General features: G+C 35.5%; 5 protein-coding genes across 9 annotated transcripts; all 5 read right to left on the bottom strand.

Moving 5' to 3' along the window:
- Positions 1 to 12: 12 nt before the first annotated feature.
- Positions 13 to 3132, bottom strand: LOC130746681 (uncharacterized). Of its 3 annotated transcripts, none has more exons than XM_057599376.1 (8): positions 2741 to 3132; positions 2450 to 2596; positions 2305 to 2358; positions 2095 to 2220; positions 1768 to 2007; positions 1244 to 1682; positions 233 to 1158; positions 13 to 145 (listed from the first exon to the last, which is right to left on the bottom strand). In XM_057599376.1, the coding sequence occupies exons 5-8, from the start codon at positions 1838 to 1840 to the stop codon at positions 42 to 44; spliced, it is 1542 nt and encodes a 513-aa protein (XP_057455359.1). In that variant the 5' UTR covers positions 1841 to 2007; positions 2095 to 2220; positions 2305 to 2358; positions 2450 to 2596; positions 2741 to 3132; the 3' UTR covers positions 13 to 41. The 3 variants fall into 3 exon arrangements, with proteins under 3 accessions (XP_057455359.1, XP_057455361.1, XP_057455358.1); XM_057599378.1 differs by having other exon boundaries at positions 1768 to 1821; positions 1889 to 2007; positions 2450 to 3132; XM_057599375.1 differs by having other exon boundaries at positions 2450 to 3132.
- Positions 3133 to 3609: 477 nt separating this feature from the next.
- Positions 3610 to 6699, bottom strand: LOC130746684 (uncharacterized). Of its 2 annotated transcripts, XR_009022171.1 has the most exons (3): positions 6411 to 6699; positions 4229 to 4780; positions 3610 to 4121 (listed from the first exon to the last, which is right to left on the bottom strand). XR_009022171.1 is itself a non-coding variant. In XM_057599382.1 (2 exons), the coding sequence occupies exons 1-2, from the start codon at positions 4424 to 4426 to the stop codon at positions 3897 to 3899; spliced, it is 423 nt and encodes a 140-aa protein (XP_057455365.1). In that variant the 5' UTR covers positions 4427 to 6371; the 3' UTR covers positions 3610 to 3896. The 2 variants fall into 2 exon arrangements, 1 of the variants encoding a protein (XP_057455365.1); XM_057599382.1 differs by lacking the exon at positions 6411 to 6699 and having other exon boundaries at positions 4229 to 6371.
- Positions 6700 to 8328: 1629 nt separating this feature from the next.
- On the bottom strand, positions 8329 to 9270 carry LOC130742860 (uncharacterized). Its single transcript, XM_057594954.1, has 2 exons — positions 9128 to 9270; positions 8329 to 8878 (listed from the first exon to the last, which is right to left on the bottom strand). Exon 2 carries the CDS (start codon positions 8874 to 8876, stop codon positions 8532 to 8534), a length of 345 nt encoding a protein of 114 aa, XP_057450937.1. The 5' UTR covers positions 8877 to 8878; positions 9128 to 9270; the 3' UTR covers positions 8329 to 8531.
- Positions 9271 to 10946: 1676 nt separating this feature from the next.
- Positions 10947 to 14472, bottom strand: LOC130746687 (50S ribosomal protein L3-2, mitochondrial). Its single transcript, XM_057599383.1, has 6 exons — positions 14362 to 14472; positions 13953 to 14274; positions 12934 to 13143; positions 12183 to 12287; positions 11903 to 12016; positions 10947 to 11429 (listed from the first exon to the last, which is right to left on the bottom strand). Exons 2-6 carry the CDS (start codon positions 14265 to 14267, stop codon positions 11256 to 11258), a joined length of 918 nt encoding a protein of 305 aa, XP_057455366.1. The 5' UTR covers positions 14268 to 14274; positions 14362 to 14472; the 3' UTR covers positions 10947 to 11255.
- A 3105-nt stretch (positions 14473 to 17577) lies between these two features.
- Positions 17578 to 21129, bottom strand: LOC130746688 (DNA repair protein RAD51 homolog 3). 2 transcript variants are annotated; one of them, XM_057599386.1, is made up of 9 exons: positions 20936 to 21129; positions 20730 to 20831; positions 19870 to 19992; positions 19676 to 19709; positions 19511 to 19581; positions 19162 to 19388; positions 18847 to 18978; positions 18155 to 18221; positions 17578 to 18045 (listed from the first exon to the last, which is right to left on the bottom strand). In XM_057599386.1, the coding sequence occupies exons 1-9, from the start codon at positions 21045 to 21047 to the stop codon at positions 17870 to 17872; spliced, it is 1044 nt and encodes a 347-aa protein (XP_057455369.1). In that variant the 5' UTR covers positions 21048 to 21129; the 3' UTR covers positions 17578 to 17869. The 2 variants fall into 2 exon arrangements, with proteins under 2 accessions (XP_057455369.1, XP_057455368.1); XM_057599385.1 differs by having other exon boundaries at positions 19870 to 19995.
- Between the last annotated feature and the right edge of the window lie 2340 nt (positions 21130 to 23469).

A 23469-nucleotide genomic window follows, 5' to 3' on the forward strand; every position in this document is an offset into this window, starting at 1 on the left:
ATATAATCTAGGGTCAGAGATTTCAGCAGAGATGAATTTATCTATGTCAGAAGTTGTAACTTAACTAACTTGTGATCCTTCGAAAGCCATAGCAAGATATGTGCATGAGGCAACCCTCTTTTCTGAAATTCAATGGCATACATACCTGCATGTAATAGAGATTTTATCATAAAAACCATGTATTATAATAATACAACATACCTAATCATTGCAAAAAAATGACATTATTTACCTGCATCCAAAGGACCAAATATAATACCACTTTTCAACGTAGCTATTAAATGATCAAGCTTCATTTTAAAAACTCGACAACAAACATCTGGCCTTTCATCAGGGCGCAAGTTCCGCGGTCTAACAAATCTATCTATTTCATTCCAAGCAGAATTGCAAGTTACAGTGATGAAGAGATCAGGATAACCATATCGTTTGCATATAGTCATAGCATCTTGACAACAATCAAACATGTACCGTTTCCCACCAGTAAAAGATGAAGGCAACACAATACGGGTACCTATAGAACTTGGGTCCATTTCCCCCCTTGACATGGCTTCTTCAATTCCACTAAGAAAATCAGCTCGAATCATTTTTTGGTTATTGCGAATATAAGATAGCCTTTGAGATTCTATCATAGTAAAACAATCAACCACAAACTTTTGGAAAAGCCTTCTAGAAAATAACACATTACCATGCTCACTTTTCCTTTCTTGTATTCTGAAAGTAATAAATTCTCTCAAAGTGACGCGCGGTTTAAGGCGTGAGCTAGTCGATGCTGCAATACCAGACAAAGGAATCTCTTCTTGCCACCCATCTTCCCCATAAGGAAATATCAGAGGATATTGTAAAGGAATAAATGAAGTATGAGTCTCATGAATTCTAGACAACACACCATTTTTTTTTACAATAATATCCCTACCGACCTCAATATTATCCAAATCTCCAACAATAAGAGCTGCAATCTCGTCAGAAGTAGGAAGATTATATGTCCGGGGGTCCTTAGCTTGTTTTCTGAAAAGTCGCAATGCCAATGATGTAGACTCCTCAAACCTTAGATAATCTCGCACTTTGCGAAATGATTTGGCTAACACATTGTTCTTATCCATCATTTGCTTCAAGTCATCAACTAAAGAAATATCCAACTTCTCACCCGTGCTTCCACCACTGCACATTGAAAATAGCAAAGTTAAATTTATGTGACAAAGACGTTGGGGACAAATTCATATCAATATAGCATGAAACAACTTACCCAAAATGCTTCATTCTATTGTCATTTTCATTGTGCGTATCATACATATATAGTTGAGCAAACTTTGGAGTATCAGCATCTTGTGGCAATAGTGTACCAATTCTATGGTAATTTTGACCACTCAAAACAAATTGGGGAGGGCCCCCACCATTGTTCACAGCTGATTCTACCTTCCCACCAATTGACGTAAACGCAAACATACTATTATATGCTTTAATATTCTCCTTGAAATGTTTAGACCGGTTATCTATTCCATGTAACAGATTATATAGAAGTAGTGGTGGTTTTGAGATAAGTGGAAGCACCACCTTTCCTTTCATACAACAACGTGTGAATTCAGGACTTACATTGCGATTGTTTTTACATATACGTTCTTCAAACCACATAAGGGCATTGCAGTAAGAGCATACATATGACGCATCACCAAGATCTACTTCATCTGATAAGCATGGGAAATCATTTTGCATGTTAGAATTTAAAAAAAAAAAGACCAACAAAAAAACGCAAACTACTATATCTTATACCTATCAGCTCAGCATCTTCATATAGATTAGAAACATGTAGTTGAGGGTCACATTCTGCATTGAACTCGTTCATCAGCTGCCTACAAATATATTTTCCTGAAATAGGAAATGTGACAGGCACCTCTATATTGGATGAACTTGCTTGAGTATAGTTTCCCAAACTTGATATCCCAAATGATTTGTTGTTCTCCTTCCGAACTGAATGACCTTGTTTAAGTCTTGATCCCACTGACTTATTCCCTACCCAAAAATAAAATTTACGTGGCATAAAAATCAATTGCATAAAATGTGGCCAACTTAAAATCCAGCCAAGTCAAGAGTAAAAACCTTTGCCAGCAGTAACACGTGGGAAATTTCCTTTGTTCAAAACATTGCTGCATCCTTTAGTTTTAATATATTGGGATCTCTTCAACCTTATAGCAGCTGATTCAATTTTTCCTTGAGACACACTATCTGCAACATTTATCCATAAAACAACATTACAAAACACCTTGAAATGCAATACAACTTTTGTAATTGTATGATAGAATGATCTACCTGGAGAAATGTAAAACAAAGAACGACTTGAACAAATAGTTGAGGTTTCCCCGGCTGCAAAAAAAATTATGAACTTGTTTACCAATATTCATGTACCCTTGAATTTGAGATAACAATGTCTTCCAAATTTGGCTATTATGGATACCTGTGGGAGGGACATTAGTGGTAGAACATTGGTTATTGATTGTTGTACCTGCATTCGGACGACTAAAGCCTCCAAGATTCCCACTAATATTGATGTTGGTGATATCAAATAAGATAGAACTTGGAGGTGACTTCCTGCTCTTTGAAACTGAAATACTTGAAATTATTCTTCATATAAATTGTCATCCAATGAATGGTATAAGAAATTGGTGAACCGATTTAGTTACTTGTAATGATTAATATGAAATTCGTTGAGAATTCCAAGAGCATTGCAAATACACAACAAATTTACCTCTACCAATCCTCTCATCTTCTCTGCTCTGAGAAATGGCATAAGTTGTTCTCTTCCGGATAAGCTTCTCCTTCCTACTACTTCTAGCTGCTTTACAAAGATCTGAGAAAAGCAAAATTGAAAATCAACTCAGTATATAGCCTGCATATACTGTGTTTAAATAAAAGCAATTCCCAGATTCTACGTTACCATAACAATTACACATTACCAGTGTACAAATTAAGCTCACCTTGGGAATCCATGAACGTAGATGAACTTGAATAAGACACTACCACAGAAGTTGATGTAGTACACAATGAAAATCACTTCATAGCTAGAACTAACTGTTGATAAAGAAGGTTTCCTCAAGATGTTCTTACATGTACTATATGGTTACCTAATAAATGGTACACTACAACTCCGGACACATAAAACTTGTGATATTATTATAAGGGATAATCCTCTACTTGGTCCCTGTGGTTGTGTGGCCGTCTGAAATTTGTCCCTCCCCGGAAAATCTGAAAATCTAAGTCCTCGGGTTTGGAAAGTGTGTGGAAATTAGTCCCTCCGGCGAGGACCTGCTACACACATTTTTTCAAATGCGAGGACTTAGATTTTTAGATTTTCCGGGGAGGGACTAATTTCAGACGGCCACACAACCACAGGGACCAAGTAGAGGATTAACCCATTCCCTTATTATAACCAAAGCAAACTGGCTGCCGTTTGGAAGTACAAAATTTGTCTGGTTTCATAGGAAAAAAACAACAGTTCGACAATGAAGTATGCAACAGTGCTTTCATAATTACTTTTGTTGCGGGCAAAGTAATAAATAGGCATCAATTATATAAAATCTATAACATATCCATTGGATAGTAAACAAATTTAATTAACATAAAACACCAAACCTTTAATATTAATCAGAGTCCACAATGTTACATTAAGACAACTTGCATAACCATGTTAGACTTGCTAAAAAAACATAAAAAAACACCGTACTGAATGCAGGAAAATACATATTGAAGCTTTAATCAACTTCATCCTTGTTGGAAATAAGAAAACATCAAACCATGAATAGAATCCTTAATGTCTAAGACTTCACGTACAGAAAACCTTTCCACCTTCACTCTGCCGACATCTAGCAGCATTAAAAACATCTGCCAAGGGAGATTGCACCAGTCTAGTCCAGGATCTTGAAATCAATCAACCTTGACACACCATCTGAAAAGGTCATCGAGATATTCTGATCGTGAAGAACCTCGTTGTCCTTGCAGAACTTCCGCCAACCCTTACCCAGTTTGGTTAAGAATATTTTTACTTTCATTTCTTTACCATTTGGGCCTTTGATACGCCATGGCTCACGTCCCTGCTGACGGACGTACTCCCCAACATTCTTCAGCAACACCTGGAATCAAATTTAAACAACTTATACATACCTGTAACATGAATCTGATATGTGAAAATGGTACTTCTCTACTCAAAACGAAACACAATGATATAGGGGTGACTTACATATTGGCTCCCGTATGCACGATATGGAGTGAGTCGTGTGGTTAGGGACATCTCATAGACAACGGGTGGCTGTATATCCTGTTGCACAGGTTCAGGAACATGAGCATTAAGAAACGCATCAGATGACTCTCCGGTGAAGAGAGGCTCGTCCAGAAGAAAGTTGACGTCTTCGGTTAGTGGAGATGGAACACCTGACATTTGTAAAGGCCCTGCTGCGGAGTCTGACACAACCAATGCTTTAAAGGCACTCTGCACCTTGTCTTCTTCCACTACATAAGTGGCGGAGTCTGCTGAAGGTGGTACCAGTTCAGCATATGCTATCTCGTTGTTTTGTGCATCATGTTACATGAAAATATGACGGGGAGACCATGTCAAAGACGCACCAATTCTTGCCTGTTAAACCATAGAAAGTCATGAATTCCTTCCACCCTACCTCAAACCTAGGGCTAGGCAGACTGAGGTTAATCTTCAGAAGATGTAGTTTCCCCAGTGGATCCTCCAGAATCCAGTTTTCTCCCACAAGATGACCACTTTTAAGAAGAAATAGCTGGTCTAGCTCAGGAAAATCCCACATTGAAAAGGTTTACAAAAAAGGATATTATGTCAAGGGATGAAAGTGGTGTACCAAACATATGTGGCAAAATGTATAAACTTGTTCCATGATAATTTTAGGCATTTAACATGTTACTTTAATGTATGGGCACTTGTGAGGAGGTGATTTCTGCGTACAACAACACTTAGATCTACCACCTACTCAAACTTCTTAAGACATGCGTTTATCAGTTAGCTGTAGGTACATCTTAGTTTATTCAAATATGATAACCCATATCCAATGAGTCTGCCCACTTTGAAACAGTTCACCCAAAATTTCTTGATGTTTTTTTCCGTCCTTAAAACATTTGATTAATACAAAGAATTACTTGAAAGAACACAGGAATATGAATGTATAACTGTATTAATGTAAGCAACAATTTGAAATTTAAAGATACATTCTTGTATACTATGGAAACCAAAAAACACTTGAAGATAAAATATATTTTATCTTATCAAAATAATCATTTTGTGCTTGTGGATTTTATTGGTCTGAGAAAATGAAAATAGAAGTTGGAAGATATAAGTATGACATAGTAAGGCTGAAAATCATACAATCTGGAGATGGGTTATCATAGCAAACGTTGCAAGGTAAGGCTGAACAGGAAGTTGGTGAACCATGCTTGGAGGTGGAAAAGTTTTATAGATGTATTGAGATCTGTAGGATAGTTGGATGAATGAATATATTGTCAATGTGGGGTATTTATAGGCAAAATTGACCATTAATTTCCAAACTTTCCCACCCAAATATGATACTAACAATTAAGTCTAATGGTGTTGGTTCTCAGGTCTAAGCATTTTAAAAAATCCACGTATTATAGGTAATGGTAATCTCTTTTAATAGCTTTAATTTGTATAATCTTAAAGGCTTAAATGCACTTTTGAACCCTCAAGTTTATATTCACGTGAAATGTCATATCAGCGTGTAAAATCAAGTTTTTGACGGCTTTGGACGGACGGGTAAACGGTACAGCGTTTTGAAAGAATAGGGTTCCCATTCGTATAAAAAAAAGATAAGGGTTGACAATCGCAAAAAGTTATAACATGATGGTTCAAAAGTGCATTTAAACCAATCTTAAATAAAATAAATTGGGGAACTTAAAACTTTATATGAACATAAATTTTGTACTTTACTAGAAATTTTGTACTATATTCTCATGGTAGTATGTGATTTTTATGGTCTATTTTGGTAAAAAAATGTATTCATTTGTGTCCTTTTTGGTAAAAAATGTTCTCATTTTTAATAGTATAGCTTAATTTTTTTGTTTTGAATTTATATGTATATATTATTCTCACAACTTCAAATTTCTAGATCCGTCTCTGCTACATCATTTCTAAAAATTAGATTATTTATATTGTTTCACATACCGAAATTATTCAAAACCAAATAATCAAAATATTCAAAACACTAAAACTATTCAAAAACAACTAATGAACATATTCAAATTTTCAAACTAATAAACCTATTCAATCACTAAATAGAAACACTAACAAACATAATTAATTATTCAACAATCACAATCTATAATTATTAAAAAACTAATAAATATATTTAAATTTTTGAAATAAACAAAACATATTCATTCATTACCAGTTAGGTCTTCACACACTATAGCGGGTTTCTTCTCCTCTGAGGTTTGATCAGCAAAACAGGCCGATTTCATACTTCTGGTTTTAGCGGGTAGAAGTAGAACGTTCAAGAGCACTGAACCTGTAGAGTTTCCTCTCTTCCGAAGAAGAGTGTGTTTTGCGTTATTCCTTGCACCATTCTTCAAACAATTATCTGGCTTTAGTTTCAGAATGGATATATCCATCTGAAATCTGGAAGAGAATGGAAACGGAGAGCAAATGAGTAATGAGAAACATTTACTCTCTCCAAACAACTATTTCATAGCCAAGTTCCTGATGCGTAACAGCTGTAGCCTGTACCCTACCAGCTGGACTTAAATGTGATGTGACTTAAAACTTCCTAAGTTTCTGCTTAAGTAGTAGTATTATTAACGTGGGTATTTAGCTTGGTTGTTGTTGAGAAAGGTTCATCATCACTGTGGTTCCTATTGTGTGTGGCAGAGTTTTTGTTTTCTTGCCACCAACCACCTCTTAACAGATTTAATAAGAACCTTGGTAAGTGTTGAATTTAATGCAGACCGGTGGGTTTTGGTTTGTTTGGTACCACCACCATGTCTTTTTTTCAACTATCCTCATGCCTGTCCATGTAGGGATACAGAGCATTTATTTGTCTCAACTCTCAACTAGCAAGCAAATGCAATTTATTCCATCAATACTGGCTTTGCTCTTGTTGACCTCTGATGGTTTCTTAGCCTTGGGGCTATGTCTTTATGTACAGTGCTCCTAATAAAGTGGTTCTGTTACTGTTATACAAAAGCTACAGGTACTAGATAAGCTTTTATAAATTACTTCCAAAAAAACAATGAAGTTTCACACTTTAGTGGATGCTGTCACTAGTATCAAGTAATCTCTTGCACATGGTATTTGAAATTATCATGTTAGTAGATGAATTTTGTTTGTTAAATAATGTTCATAGACATCTAGACTAGTTTTTAAATTGTTTAACAGCTAGGAGAAAATCTCACAGTGTAGAGAGGGAAGAAAGCTTTTGAAATTAAAGTGGACATTCAATCCTCCCGGAAATTAACTGTTTCTGATCATTGATCAAGGTTATCAAGGTTAATATTCAAAGCTACTCCACCTGCTAAAGGATGAGGTCAATCTATAAAAGACGTCATATTAGAAAGAGCATAGCTGTCAATATCTTTTTTCTAGGCTGTTAATAACTTCTATTTATGCTTCCATTGAGGCTTTCCACAAACCTGATCAACAAAACTGATCAAACACCATAAATATATAAAGTTAAAACATGATTGTTTTCTTCTACTACATTATTTTCTTTACAAATAGCAAGCATGCTATTTGTAAAATCTGATAGTTAATGATAGTGAAATTTATATTATATGGAGAAGAAAATTGATAAGAGAGTGAATGAGCTGCCAGATAGACAAGCAACTGCAGTTGAGTTAGAGGATAAAGTGAGATCTCATACTGATTTATTGACTGCCAAAGACTAAGTTGTGTATTGTGTGATTCTTTGTGTCTTTAAAGAAGTAGTAATATATCTTTTATAAAACTCACAATGTTTTGGAAACTTAAAGGTGTATTGCAGAAATTGAAGACATGATGCATGCACTTGATGAGGAAGAGATGCAAATGGAAGAACATACAAAGAGGATTGTATGATAATTTGTACATCGCTTGACGATCCTCTTAAAATTCTTTGAATGAAGTGGAAAAGGTTGTTCAGCAAAAGAATTTGTACATCGCTTGTAGATCTTAATTGTTCTTAAGGTGTCTTTGTATGATAATTGGCAAGTGAATTCAATCATATGCCTTTTGGCAATGCCATGACTTTCATCTGTGTCTGGATATTTTTGGTTTGATTCATCTTGCTGACTCATTCAGTATTTGATTCTTAGCAGATTAGCTTTCACGAGTTTAAAAGTAAGTTGTTGGATCTTGAGTGAAGTATGTTCAAGTGCAATGATGGTAACATAAAAATAAAAATGAGCACCTCGTTTTAATTAGTATGCTTATTTTCTACTGAAAATAATACAAAAAAACATGAATCTTCTTTCCTTCCAAGAGGACAAGGTTCAACAAGGATGATCTCTCTCATGTAAACACACACAACCACAATTCAAAGCAGCTTGACACCAGCTTCCCTGAGAGAATCAATAACAGCTTTGACCTTACCATGATACTTCTGCTCCCTCTTCAAGTGAACAGAAACAGCAGGAATGTCCTTGAACAAAAGGCGTTCCGCTAGCACCTTCCCAATCTTTGCAGCAGCAGCGACATCACGACTAGTTTCTAAGCTTGATCTCAAGGCTTTTTCCTGTGAGCTTGCAGAAGAGGCTACAGTTGCAGTTGGAGTATGGATCACCTGGGCACTCACATTCTTATTTGTGAAATGCATCCTCAGAACATAAGGTTTGAGAAACTTTGTAATCATGGGAGGCCTGACTGGAGGTGGAATAACCATATCTGTTTCACATTATATATAAACTTCGTTAAGAGGGTATGTAATTAAGAAATTCTACTTTTAGTGTCAAATTTTAGTTGAGAACTTTGATCAAACAGTTGATACGCAAGTGTAGAAAAGCAATGACAATAGCAAATTAAGTTTCTGGGGTCTCTATTTGATAACTCATTCATCAGAAATTGCGGAACAATTGGAATTGTGCAACTGATGTGGTGTGGAGGGAGAAGATGAAGAAGGGGAGCATAGCATACCTGAAGATTGCCAAACACTTCTCCTTAATGAAACAAATGTTGCATACTTTTATTTACCATTTAGGACTCCATTAACCCATTTCATTCTTGATTTCTTGTTATCATTCATATCATAGTTGTAAAAAATATTTTTTTAATAAATCGGAAAGATAAATTGCAGCCTGGATCTCCCCCACCCCAACTCTACCACTTAAGTTATCATTGGAGGACAAATAATTTTTATTTATATAACTGTATAATATACTAAATAAAAATGTCACATACTTGTTTTCTAATTAATATTCATATTATTAATATGAGATTAATAGATATGCATGGTAATTGGTATGGTCAGTATAAAGAAATTTTACATTAACATTCAATATAGCATTGTGTCACATAGAACCAAACGGTTAAATTTCGATTTAATTGTAATCAACATAAAAATAAATTCTGAATGACAGCAATCAATCGAATGCATATGGAAAAAAAGTTTACAGCGAAAGTGTATCACTCATTTTCTAGAAAAATATATAACATGAAAGTTTTATGTTAATTTTAATTTATTTGACTTAATTTTTTAATAATTTTATATCACTTATTTAATATATTACTTAATGCTAAAAATAAATCATTAACCTTCTTGACTCTCTTACACGGAAGACTTTTATGTTTAGACACAATGTTTATGCGGAGGACTATCCACATGACTTGTTGCCCCTTTTTAGTGCTGATGTTCCTTCTTGTGTTTATTCTTAATGAAGTTTGGAATTAAACGAAAAAAAACAGTACATATAACTATAAGTGAATCATATTTGTTATGCGTTTTTATAATACTATTTGAAATTTAGTAATTTACTGCAAAAAATAGAAAAATTGTGCAAAATTAAAGTGAAATTTCTTGCACATGTTTTCCACAAAATCATTGTGCAGTTTGCAATAAAAATCTGCAGGTAAGTTGCCCACAAGAAAATCCACATTTGCCATGAAATGACCAATGTGATTGATTGTCTAAATTGCTGATGAGCAAGTCGCATGTAATATTTTCAGAAATTGATAACTGTTGAAGACTTGGATTAAAATCATATATTATCATATGAGAACCGCTATACTGTCACGACATAGCAGAGGCACGATTGTAACACGACATTAAAATTATAATAAATCAATAATGGATATATAAAAGACGAGAGGAGAGAGAAAATATTTAGTCTAATGACTCTTGCACAATATTTAGACAATCAATGCTTATCTCAACACTGCAAAAATCTCTAGAATGTCAGGTACTTCCTAATATATATATCCTTCTCAGGATGAAGAGTAATGATTGTAAGTCTGATCAACTTTCAGGTTTGCAAAGTAGGGAAAATCTATTGAAGATGACTCAAATTACCCTCCTATAGATAATAAGGATGTCACCGGAGTTAGGAGAGCACGTAAAACTCTATTTAGGAAGTGCAAGAAAAACAGAGATGCTACATGAAGGTGCTGCTAGAAGCGTTGGAGAACCAAATGGCAAGTCAAGTCATTCATAGACATCAACCAGTCCTAACTCCAACTTTGATGTTTTCTTAAGACTAGGGATAGGAAACTTGTATTTGAGTGATCCTATTGAGTACTATAAACAAGCTTTCAAGAGGTTCAAACAAGATGCAGGCTACGCTAAATTAAATTCACACACAGGTACAATTTATACATGATATATCCTTTTGACATCTAATTCAGTATTGCATATTGATCACCATCAGCACTCATTATTGAAACCCTATCCATCATTAGATTTAACAAACAAGTACTAACTACTAAGTAGTCCTTTATTGCATGGTCAATTCCAAATAAATTGGCTCAAAAAAGGAAAAGGTTCGATTAGAATAAGTTATCATGACTCGTTAATTCCACATCTCCACTTATTTGTAGGATCCAAAACAGGCATGGTACCCAATCTAAATTTAGAATTGTCAAATTACACAAGCAACCCTAAAGTTGTGGTAAGAAACTCAAGTAAGAAATCATCCTTGGGTGGATCCTTAAAAATCTAATGCTGCCATCCATATTCAAATAAAAGAACAGGACTGCATTATCAGGAAAAAAAAAACATGACTGCAGGAAGCAAACCTAGCACGAAGAACCAAGTTTCTTCACTATCTCTTTAATCGGTAATCATAAATGGATCTACATCCCCAAGATCAGCAACCAAAGGTTTCATATTATCTATATCTTCATCTTCTGGGACAAAGTAAGTTGGAAAAGGAAGTATAGATATGTCAGGTTTTTCATAGACAGCATCTGTTATGAAAACAAAGTTCCCTGTAGCTCCCGGGACCTGCAGTGCACATCATACAAGGAGAAAGAAGCAGTCAACAATAAAGCCCAGAAAACAAGTTTTTTGGCAAATTAATGGACAATTGCCAATTGAGAAGTTGCAAATCAGCCACTAAAATAAATCAAGACTTTATACTGATCCATCCGACTACTTCATGATAGTATCCCTAAATTCTTTAATACCTGGCTCATAGAAAAAGTTACTTCTTGTCATAGCGCTAAAAATGTGAATAAAGTGGTGTGGCTACTGGTTTTTGTCTGGGTCCAATCCTCTTAAATAAAGAAAAAGGAGAAAATTCAAAAAAAAAAAATAAGCTCTATCTTACTTTCTTTTGACCCTGGGTGCTGACAAGTGGGATTCAAATTTTAAAAAATTTATATCACTCTACTGTCTGATGTGATATCCGACTGTTCCTGCCCTTCCACTTTAATTTCAAAAGCTAATGCGAAGAATGTAATTAGGGGAAAAATCACCTGGCCTTTCACCCACATCAAATTCCTTGCTGGATCAATTTTGTAGATCCATACATTTTTAACTGTCCTTTGTACACCTCCCATTCGCCCGGGCATCTTTCTATTTTTAAAAACCTGAAGTGTAACAGTAATAAAAATATATTTACGATAACAACTATCGTAGAGAAACAATATATAAACAATAAATTTATTAGAAAACCCAAACAAACATATCTCAACATACAAAATGCAGAAAGCTGTGTATTAAGAACAAGTGCCAATCTAAAGGACTCCAGCTTACCCTTCCAGGAGCATCCCTTTGACCTGTAGAACCAAGCTTTCGATGAGATTTTGATGCACCATGGGATGCTGGCCCTCCAGCAAAATTATGCCGCTTCATCCCACCCTGCAGACAAAAGCTAATTTCAATTGGCTCTCAAATAGACATAGATCTATAAACATGGTAGCTTCCTTTAATTGCTCGCTTGATTCACATGGAAGGATTCAACATGAAACAGAAATATCCACAGAAAATATTATAATAAACCAGCCCCTAGAAAGCATGCAATCAAAATCTGCTCCTTCAATGTCTGTTTAATCTCTCAACTCATTTTCAGTAAGTGGCAACTAATGACTTTATTTGTTGTTAGCTGCACTTTAATCAATGCTTAAGATTCAAGACTAATTGCAAAAAAAAATGCCAATTGTTAACCAATTGCCCATGGGAGCAAACACTCTTAAAAACTTAATCATAGTATAACTTAATAAAATCAATTGATCTTCACCAAAAGCAATTCTTTATGGCCCTTTATTTTGACCCTACCGACACAAGTTTATGATTTTTTTGGAAAAATAACTACTGCACATCTCAATTCTCAGAAAACACAAAGAACATCATGCATTCAGCTACCTTCGTACGGTAGCAATGTATAAATATATGCTGACACAACTGTATTCATAAAAATACACACATACTCAGAGAAATAAAGAAGATGAGAGAGACAACGAGAGATGTAAGAACAAAATTTAGTATGAAGGAAAGAGAAAAGCACCTGAAAACCTTTTCCTTTTGTGATTCCTGCGATATCAACATATTGACCTGGAACAAAATGGCGAACATTAAGCGATGTACCTACAGGGATAAGTGCATCCTCTGTCACAGGGAACTCCCTTAGCTTCCTCTTCAGAGGAACATCATGAGCCCGAAAATGACCCACTTCAGGCTTGGTCAAATGTTTCTCCTTCTTCTGTCCACAACCAATCTAACTAGAAACAAAGTAGCAAAGAAGTTATAATTAGTTAACACAAACACACTCTGAAAACATGATACTGTGATAGACCAAAAGAATTTCTGGCAGGCAAAGAAACCTAGTGAGAGAGAAAGTAAATCATTCATCTATGTAAACAGTTGAGCTCAATTAAAAAGCATGGCATTGAGCTTGATATACGAGGTATACTATATGGAAGAGTTTTTATAGAACTTATTTGGGCAAATCTTATGACATAACTTTTTTTTTGCAAATATTTGGTCAAGCTTATCAAAATAACTTATGGACTATAAGCTCTTTTGAGCTTCTTCCAATAAGCTTCTCATAACTTACCCTATAGGCAGGGATAGAACTAGGTATTTTGAAGTGAGGCAGTCGCCCCCTCCCCCCAAAGAGAAAAATTTGCTAGTATGTAAATGTGGTATTCGCCCCCCCCCCCCTAATTTTTTAACATTGTATCTTTTAATTAACTTTTCATGAATTTGCTTATTGTGTTAAATTTGCGCCCCTAACCTATTTTTCCTAGTTCTGAGCATACAACCATAGGTTTATGACCCCAACTTAGGTGGACAAGTAAAAACGTGTGAAACTCCTAACACATTTATGTTATACACTATAGGCCCCTCAAATAAACTTGTCAAAATCAGCTAAAGCTCAGTGTTAATCCAGTAAGCACTTAATTAGCTATTCCACTTCACCTCTCAATTCTGGAGATTCTAACATTAGAAATGACACATTCAGGGCAAAAAAGTGAAACCTAAAAACCGATAAACACAATATCCGACGACGAGAAGCAAACACACCTGTAAAGCACAGATTCCTTCCTTCTCAGGGGTCTTAACCTGAGAGACAATGTTATCATCAACCCAAAGCACAGAGATCGGAATCCTGGCACCCCATTTGTCCCAAAGTGCAGTCATCCCACACTTGACAGCTATAATCCCAGTTCGCTTCGACTCCGGGGTCATCACACCAGGCTTTGGTACAATTATCCGACTAGCCGTCGTCGTCGTCGTCTCCACATCGGAGCTGAATCCCCTGAGAAAGCGCAGCGGCGAGGGTGAATCGACGGCGAATAGTTGCAGTCGAGAAACCAAGCCTCGATTTAGGGCTAGCATGGCAAAGCTACAGATCAAAAAAAAAATTGAAATTAATCGGAAATGTGAAGCGTTTTCGTTTATGCATTGGCGAGTGTAGAAGGATGAGACTTACCCAGTTAGATGATGAAGATGAAGAACTGCAAGAAATGAGAGAGATTTAGGGTTAACGAACCAGAAGAAGGAGAAGAGAGGCGAGAGCGAGAGAGTGAGAAGATGGTTGTGGAGGGTTTAGGGTTCTGTTTTGTTGGTGGATTCTACTTCTACAGTGGAGTAAGGGCCTTATGACGGGTATAGCACCTAGGATAGCAGGTTAACTGCCGGTTATTTTGATGGAGGTTGCGGTGGGTCCCATAGATCAAATGGGTGATCACCAGTGCGCTTATGTGGTATTTGCACTTAGCGAATTAGTGCATAAAAATGAAAAACTAGTGCAAAGTCATTCACATATTTTCCTCTAATTACCTATGGGTATGTTTGGCATGTCATTTCAGCTAGCTTATAGCTTATTTGACTAGCTTAAAACTTATTTGACTAGCTTAAAAGCTCTACAAAAGTGTTTGGTGAAGGAGCTTATTTCAGTAGCTTAAAGCTTTAAGCTATAAGCTATCTCAGGTAGCTTATAGCTTAAAGCTTATAACTTATTAAATTTATTCTCATTTTTATCCTTATTAATTTATTAAAATTCTACTATTACCCTTATATATTTATAAAAACACTAAACCTATTTTTCATCACACTTACGTATGCAGTTCCCGCCACACCGCTGCGCACCACAATTATTAAAAATATTATATTAAGATGATAAATAACTTGAATTAGTAAAAATATTTAAAGTGATATTAATTTTAATATTAATATCATATAGATATTAATGTGAAAATAAAGTAATGTTAAATATAAAAATAATTATACAAATATGTCTTTTTATGTCATTTTACAATTTCAGCTTGTTTAACAGCTAGTTTTTCCAAACACTTTTGTTTTAATCATGTAGCTTTTCAGTTTTCAGCTATCAACTTTCAGCTAGCTTATCAGCTTTCAGCTATCAGCTAGCTTATAAGCTTTCAGCTAGTTTTTCAGCTTTCAGCTAGCTTATCAGCTAAACATGCCAAACATAGCCTATCATATTTAGGTTGGTTTTTAATTCTATAATTTCACTTTCAGTTTTTTCAGATTTCTAATTTTAATGAAAAAATAACTGTTTTTAATCTTGAAAATTCATAAGCACCATTTACCATTGTCACTACTGGAGGACAATCTCCATCACCGTTCCCATCCTCCAACTTCTTGTAGTTGCACGATACCCTCGACCACCATCACCAATACCATCCACAATTTGATACCCTCCGCCAACCTTTGAGGAAGGTCTTAAGCAATGGCGATATAGGTTGTTATGTGGTGTAAGTTTTCAAGCTGTGGAGACAACGAAAAATATCGAAAGCAACGATGGTTGGTGCCAAGTGGTAGCAGTGGCAGTGAGCCAGTGAGGGATAAAGGGTGTTAGATGGCAATCTTGGTGATAGAGAGTGCTAGTAGAGAACGTGGAGGTTGTAGGGTTGCGATGGCGTTGGAGGGTGTTAAGTAATAAGGAGTGGTGTAGGATACTAAGTGGAGGTAGTGGAGAGTGGAGACAATGGTGGTAATGGAGGATGCAGGGTGACCATGATGGTTAAGGGTGCTAGATGGCAATGGTTGGGTGAAGGGTGGTGGCAACAAGGATGGTTGTGATAGTGGGGGGGGGGGGGGGGGGGGCAACGACAATGGTGGGGGCAACGACAATGGTGGATGGTACCAGCAATGATGGTAGATGCTACCAAATAATGATGGTGATGAAGGGCATCAGGTTGTGAGGTAACGATGGAAGGTGAAGTGTGACAGCAGGGGTATAGATGACAAGACAATGGTGGCAATGGTTAGGTATTGGGTGCGACAATGAAGAATGCAAAGTAATGGTGAAAGTAGTTGTGGTAGCAACAAAAAAAGATGTTGAGCAAAGACAATGAGTGTGAGTACAATTCGGTGACAACTACAGAGGTTGTTTGGTGATGGCGACTATGGTGGTGGTACTAGTAGTGGAAAGAGGGGATACAAGAAAATGACGGGAGTGAAGATGTAATGTGTTCTTGAAACTAAAAAAATATAATCACAAAATGTTTTTTAGTGTTCTTAAAAACTAGGCTACAATAATTTTGAAATTAAAATTAAGTAAAAAAATCATCTCAGCTTCGTTTTATGTTTTTTTTTTCTTTTTAAATTTACATCTTTTGTGATATGCGATGTGACCTTTTCATATAAACCAGCAAGCAGCATCAGTATTTTACTATGATGCACGGGTACTCCAAAAATCGCATTGTACCCGTACCGGGTACGTACCCGGTACGGGTACGCCATGGGTACGCCGTGGGTACGTACCAGGTACGTACCCAAGTCCACCCAAAAAAAAAATTGGGGTACGTTTTTTGGTACGCCACGTGTACATTTGGGTACGCCCGTGGGTACTCCGGATAATTTTTTTACAAAAATTTTTTTTTGTTCAAAACTACTTCGTTTTTGTTCACTGATGATGGAGAAGGGAATGATGACACCATTACTGTTTGAGAGAGCTTTGATTTTGTACTGTTGGTTGTTGAACAATCTATCGTTTAATTGTTTTGTTGTGTTGAACAATCGTATTGTCTCTTTTGCGCTATTTTAATTTGTGTTACTGTCTATGTTGAACAATCTTATGTTATGCCTCTTCAATGTTACTCAATCTTATGTTATGTTTCTTCAATCTTAAGATTATCTATGACGGTATGTGTTTGAAGATATATGTTAATGTACGTATTACATATTCTTTTGATGATTTTCATTAGGTTGTGATAGTTTTTATGTTGGTCTTTCATATAAGTATTGACCATTAGGAGATTTGATATTTTTAATTAATAATATTGTGGTAGAAAACATTTTATTTCTATTTATATATATATATATATTTATATAATATATATATATATATAACTGGCGTACCCGTACCTTGGTTTTTCATAAAATGCCGTACCCCGTACCCGTACCCGGTACCGGTACCGTACCCGTATCCAAGCAACATAGGTATTTTACCAACTCATGGGCTCATGGCATATATCCCTTCTGGTGCTTTGTGTACAGGCATTTTATAACCTATTGATCAATATCAGAGGATGCAACATTCATCATATTTATAATCTAAATTGAAGAAAGAAATTACATAATTCAGCATGTAAGTTCATTGGGGCTAATCAGTGGCTATAATTTTTCCATATGGAGTACAAAACAAGTAAAAAAAATCCTCGGAAGTTTGTCACAAAACTGAACAAGAATATGTCTATTCATGAATTTCAGTAAATCAAAATTACAATATACTTTAAACTAAATTAACTGTGGGTAAACCTTTATCTATTCGTTTGAGAGACATGCTAACTAAAGAATTTAATCCAAAAAACCAATCCAAAACTCACTGTACTTTGAGGCTACAGGTATTATAGGAAAGGCAAAAAAAGAAACATTGTTGTATAATCTTCTTGTGTCCTGAAATGTGAGAAAGGAACAAGCAAAAGGAGCGAGGGTAGGTTGAGCTATACACTGTCTTTTTACACAAAATCTCACATCATCTTGATTCTTTTAGAGCCTGAAGTAGAATTACGTATCCCCCTAGAGGTCACAGAATAAGGTGCAGATGCTGATTTAAGAGAAGGGGACTTGTCAATAAATGCATGACGTTCACTGCCATTCCAATATAAGATGATCCGGTTCGTGCATGAATGTGACCAGCTATCGCCTGTTTCATTACAAAGTATAAAAAATTCCATCTGATCAAAGGGGCAAAAAAATATTGGCCATGCAAGCGAAAAGTTCAAGTGAGATGTGTAAGCTGAAATAACACTTACCCAGTGCAAGGGTCAATTGAAATGAACCTTCAATGTGCTTGGTTGTCACTTGATTCAACAGAACAACCTGCCAGAAAATTTAACAGCCTTTGACTTTATAATTGAAATAGAGAAGGTACAAAAGAAGAAAATAGAGAAGGCAAAAAATGACTGGGAATCAAGCCAATTAGCCAAGGAAGCTGGACCATGAAGCGGTAGAGGGTTCACATACACAACCTACCCCTCCGGTTCTAAGGGATTCCTTGGACACATGGCGCATAGGTGGATAAGGGAACAGTAGATTCACACTAATACCATGACAAGGATGAGGAAGGGGTGCTAAATGCACCACCCGGCTAAGACATCACCCCCATCCCTATATAAACAAGTTACTATTCATAATTTTATTTTGTTGTTCTCCCTTTCTTTCCTTAAACAATGTTTTGACTTTTGACCTATTCACTAACTTGGCGTCAAGGGTGTCTTTCCAAATACCCAAATTGCTTCATCTAGCAGACCTTCAAGAATTCTGGTGAGGCCATGCTCAAGGCAAATCAACACACCGAATCAGAGGCTGGAAGAAAAGCCTTCTTGTAAAGCAAAAACTCAGATACTCGCTTTGTCCAAACAAATACAACAACCTGATTTGGCTACAATAAAAAACTAAGTTCAATACTAAGCACTTCTGGCAAGCATAGTATATAGATTCTTACAGCCAAACAAAACTTTCTTCCAAGCTTCATCAACTTCAAAGCCATTTCACTTAGTAACCGAGTCCTGAGAGCCATATCTTCAAAGTCTTGGCGGAAGTGGAAAGTAACACTGTCGATAATGACTATCTTTACCTATAATAATGCATTAAAAAAAAGAAAAAAAAAAGATCAAGATGGTGGAATACTTAAGAGCAAGAGTACTTCCACTGCTACTACTATCCAAGGCGATGTATGATGTGAAGTAATAAGACAAATAGAAGTCAAGAATCATCTTAAATGTTTGTCATCAATTCAATACATGTCAAGTATACTTACATCTCTATGCTCCGAGATGAATTTGTCTAAGTAATTTACCAAAGCAATTTGTTCAGTATAGCTGCAAACACGAAAATAATATATATTTTCCAAGATATTATTAGGATGCATTTTAACTCCACAAGCTTGAACATCCTTGTGAAAGTGGTGGCTATATTCTGACATGTCTTCTATGCATGCTTCAGCAATTTGCAGAACACGTTCAACCATAAAGCTTCCTTCGGTGTCTGAGTATCACAGAGGAATAAGAAGAGCAATTAATGAACTGCGTTGAATACTTTTTTTGGTGCTTCAGAAAGTTTTAACTTTGAATACTGAATGAGTACTAGAACCTAATTAAGTCTCATACCAATGTATATTGCCTTCCCACCTAGGCCACCATATTCTAGTGGAATCTGAACATTTACTGCAAGTTGAATCCTGAGAAAGTAAACACCACTAATTACAATAAATAACAGAATTATTGGCACGGTAGAAAATTGGGATAAAAGGAAATCGAGATGATAAAGCATACCCAATTTGTGTTTTACCAATGCCTGGAACTCCACCTAAATAAAAAACAAAGAATTATACTGCAGCCCCATAAAAGGGAAGAAAGAAAGAAAAAACAAAACGGATAAGTATCTGGGCTAAAAAACGTCATTTATACTTAATTGCAAGTCACAACTATGGTTTATACTATTAAGAGAAGCCAAAACAGTCACTAACCTATCTCAGTGACTTCTTTGCAATTAATTCCTCCACCAAGGATGTTATCCAAATCCACGCAAGATGTGGTAATACAAGAAGAAAACTTTTCCTCATTGAGCATATCCCAAGCAGTCTGTCCACCTACTGGACACAAAAATACAAAATGCAGAAAAAGAGAAACAAATAAAAAGGGTTATTATAACTTGAAAAGTATATGTATTCCGATGGTAAGAGAAGGTCACACACAAGTAAACAAATTTAAATAATAGTGTCCTTAATACATGTGTCTATATATGTCCCCAATCATCTTTATTCGCATAGTGGGAAGCTCCAAATTTAAATTAATACAAGGCATTACTTTTGGCTTCTCAGCTTCGCCAAAGTTTCCATTAATTTGTGTTCCTCAGATAAAATACATCCTGGGTTCTAAAAGCTTGACATCATAAAGTTGAAGCCTATTTCATGGTACAGTCTCTTTAATTTTCAAGTGCACAACTCAGGAACACACACAATTGGTTTGATGGGAGCTTTCCCTGTACTAAACCAACTTGCATCATTACCTTCAATACAAATTGATTATTGATTTTTTTTAATAGACAAATATTAGTTGTTATAAATGTTAGTAAATTAGTCTCTTCTCAGGGTTCGACACCTGGACCATTCACCCTTCATCCCCCAACTCTTATGTCCCCTTGCTCTTACAACTTAAGCTAACCTTCGGGGACACAAATTGATTATTGATGAATGCAGAACAGTTGTGGTCTTCTTAAATGAACATGCACTTTTCATATATAAAAATTCTGATCACTAGCTAAAAGAATAGCTAAAGTACAAACTGGAAACAGAAGTAACAATCCATCATTAGAATAAAAACATACCCTCAACAAGATTAATGTTACTCCCATTTGATCTGTTCAAAGCACTAGTTTTGGTTGCAAAATTGAGAATTTCTGAAGCTTCATCCTCAGAGACTTCAATATCTGTGAAAATGAAGTAATGGGTATGTGAAAACAAGGGAAGTTTGTAACATATAAACATGCTCAATAGAAAATTACAGGGAAAGTGAAAGGTTTAGAATTGAAACCTCGAGCAAGGTGGGTTGGGGAGGAGCGAGCAATGGCATCGAGAGTGGTGTAACCAGCTGCTAAGAGCTTTCCTCTCTTTGATGCTGAGATTGGTAGCATACCCACCTCCATGCTTCCCGCTCTCTGTGTCGCCCTTGCACCACACCTTCACTGTCAATTCCTTTTTGGCGAAAATAGCACTGAAAATCGGAGAACTGGATTTTCCACTCCAAGATTTAGATTTGCCACCCCACTTAAAGTGGGGAATTACTAAAATATCCCTCCGTGTTATTTTATGGGAGATAAAAATTCAAAATGTTTCGGTAGTTTAAGTTCCGAAACTAATCGATTTTATAATTCCCAATTCCAAACCATTCAATTTCATTTCAATTCCAAACCAGTTCCCCCCATCGTCTCCCTCTTCGACATCCTCTCCCTCTTCGACTTTCCGACCTTGAAAGGAGGCGATTCCGGCGAATTCCATTCGACCTCTTCAACTTTCATCATCAGCGGGGAGGTTTCTCATCATCTTCGTCAGAAAGGTTTCGGAACATAAAGTTCCAAAACCTTTCGGTTCATAAATTCCCAATAGCTTTCGGTTCATAAATTTCCGAAACATTACAAATAAGGGGTGGCAAATCTACATTTTGTATTGCGCTTCATTCATCTCTGCACATATGTTTCGGAACTTATAGTTCTAAGAGGTTTCAAAACTTAAAATGCCGAATGGCTTTGGAACATAAACTGCCGAAACTATATAATTAAACCAGTGGCAGTGGCATTTTGCAGGCAGATGACAGTGGCTTCGGAAATTTATCTTACGAACATAACATATTTCGGAATATTATGTTCCGAAGGGTACTCCTGGCATTTTTTTAAAAATGCTGGGTGGCAAATCTGATACTTGGGGTGGGAAATCCAAATCTCTGAAAATCGTTTATGTATGCATTTTTTAGAGCTAGGCATCAGAGTTCAAAACCTTGCTTTTATAATTGAAAATAAATAGAATACTCTGTGGGTAATTTTAATTAATATTTAAATATATATGCCTTTATTTTTTTATATACTAAATTGCTCTCAAAATTACCCGAGTACGATGAAGACCCGGGGTTTTCATAAGAGCGTGAATCCTAAGAATTGAGCTTTCAATTTAAGAGTTGAAACATCTAATTTTAAACACCGCGACCAGTAAAAGGTGACTAGTTTGAAAACTATGTTTAGAATTGCATCAATTCTTCATGGTTTCTAGTGTTTTGATTTTTGAATGTGGTAAATGTCTATTCATTTTATAATTCTCACATAAATTAAATTAAATTAAACCCTATTAATAAATATTTAATTTTATAGTGAATGAAATGCTTTAGAATCAACTTCGCTTAGAAGTGCAACTTTTAATTTTTTAATAAACATAAATTGGATTATGGGAAAATCGTGAAACCAAATATATTATAACTCATTCATTGGTGACGTAAATTTTTAAATTGTGCTTAATTGTACGTTTAGTCACTCTTTACTATCGCTGGGTGGGAGGGGTAGCTCACTTGGTTGAGCTAAGGGTAGAAATGGGGGCTGGAGATGGAAGTCCAGGATTCGAACCATGAGGAGGAGCATTTGTAATTACTTACAATTAACCACTAACATTTGTCTATAAAAAAAGCTCTTTACTATCGCTAATGTGTAAATTTAACCCTCAACTTTTTTACAAGTTTAGCCCCTCAATTTTCCCAAATGTTATAACTAAGTCCTCATGTCATATTTATTCTACTTAAAACCTTAACCATAGTCTAAACGAAGTCTTTAAACATTGTTCTTATCAAAACCCACAAATTTAAATATTTAGTTCCACTTAAAAATTGAATATTTTCCATTCTTTAAACAATTTTGTTTTTGAACAGTCCATACTTTAAACATTAATCTCACAATTTCACTAAATTTTTTACTTTTTATATTTTAGAATTATTTCATATCTCAAATTCGTCATAAACACTACATATTTAAATAGAAAATTTAAGGTTTATGGGAAGACCAAATTTATTTAATTTCAAAACTAGAATGACTTAACTACTTCAAAAAAAAAAAACTACGGGTACAAAATCAGATATGGTTCAAAATACTATAACCAAAAGTGCAATTAAGTTTTTAAAATATTTGATCATATTGGTATACAAAAGTTTGTGAATTAGTTAACAAAATTTTAGCTAAACACAAATATACATGGGATCGAAGCAAGTTCAGCGTAGTATTTTAGAGCTGAAAATGAGAAATCATATCATACCACAATCGTATAGTTTTGGTGTCTTAGATTCATCTTGCAAAGTGATCAGAATATAGATGTCATACATAGAATTCAAGTTTGTTGAAAGAATTGGAAAAGAGAAGAAAAATGATTCAGACGCAATTGGTGGTGAATGATGTCACGCTAGTGAATGCTTGGTGGTGAATCCAGCAAAATAAAAAAGATAATTGTAGTAGAGATGAAAATCTAAGCTGGATTAGGCAGCATATAACAGAAAAATAAGACAAGTAACTTGCACCATCTTTGGTCTTGCCAGAT

The sequence above is a fragment of the Lotus japonicus genome, chromosome 3, assembly GCF_012489685.1.
Source record: "Lotus japonicus ecotype B-129 chromosome 3, LjGifu_v1.2".
Taxonomy (NCBI): domain Eukaryota; kingdom Viridiplantae; phylum Streptophyta; class Magnoliopsida; order Fabales; family Fabaceae; genus Lotus; species Lotus japonicus.

Coding starts and splice junctions, on each gene's coding strand:
- LOC130746681 (XM_057599376.1), bottom strand. CDS start 1,840: ATGAACGAGTTCAATGCAGAATGTGACCCTCAACTACATGTTTCTAAT. Junction 1,683..1,767: donor TGAAGATGCTGAGCTGATAG/GTATAAGATATA, acceptor CATGCTTATCAG/ATGAAGTAGATCTTGGTGAT. Junction 1,159..1,243: donor AATAGAATGAAGCATTTTGG/GTAAGTTGTTTC, acceptor TTCAATGTGCAG/TGGTGGAAGCACGGGTGAGA.
- LOC130746684 (XM_057599382.1), bottom strand. CDS start 4,426: ATGTCAGGTGTTCCATCTCCACTAACCGAAGACGTCAACTTTCTTCTG. Junction 4,122..4,228: donor GTGCATACGGGAGCCAATAT/GTAAGTCACCCC, acceptor ATTTGATTCCAG/GTGTTGCTGAAGAATGTTGG.
- LOC130742860 (XM_057594954.1), bottom strand. CDS start 8,876: ATGGTTATTCCACCTCCAGTCAGGCCTCCCATGATTACAAAGTTTCTC.
- LOC130746687 (XM_057599383.1), bottom strand. CDS start 14,267: ATGCTAGCCCTAAATCGAGGCTTGGTTTCTCGACTGCAACTATTCGCC. Junction 13,144..13,952: donor AAGGAATCTGTGCTTTACAG/GTGTGTTTGCTT, acceptor GTTTCTAGTTAG/ATTGGTTGTGGACAGAAGAA. Junction 12,017..12,182: donor AAAGGGATGCTCCTGGAAGG/GTAAGCTGGAGT, acceptor GTTACACTTCAG/GTTTTTAAAAATAGAAAGAT.
- LOC130746688 (XM_057599385.1), bottom strand. CDS start 21,047: ATGGAGGTGGGTATGCTACCAATCTCAGCATCAAAGAGAGGAAAGCTC. Junction 18,979..19,161: donor TCATCTCGGAGCATAGAGAT/GTAAGTATACTT, acceptor GCATTATTATAG/GTAAAGATAGTCATTATCGA. Junction 18,046..18,154: donor TCAATTGACCCTTGCACTGG/GTAAGTGTTATT, acceptor GTAATGAAACAG/GCGATAGCTGGTCACATTCA.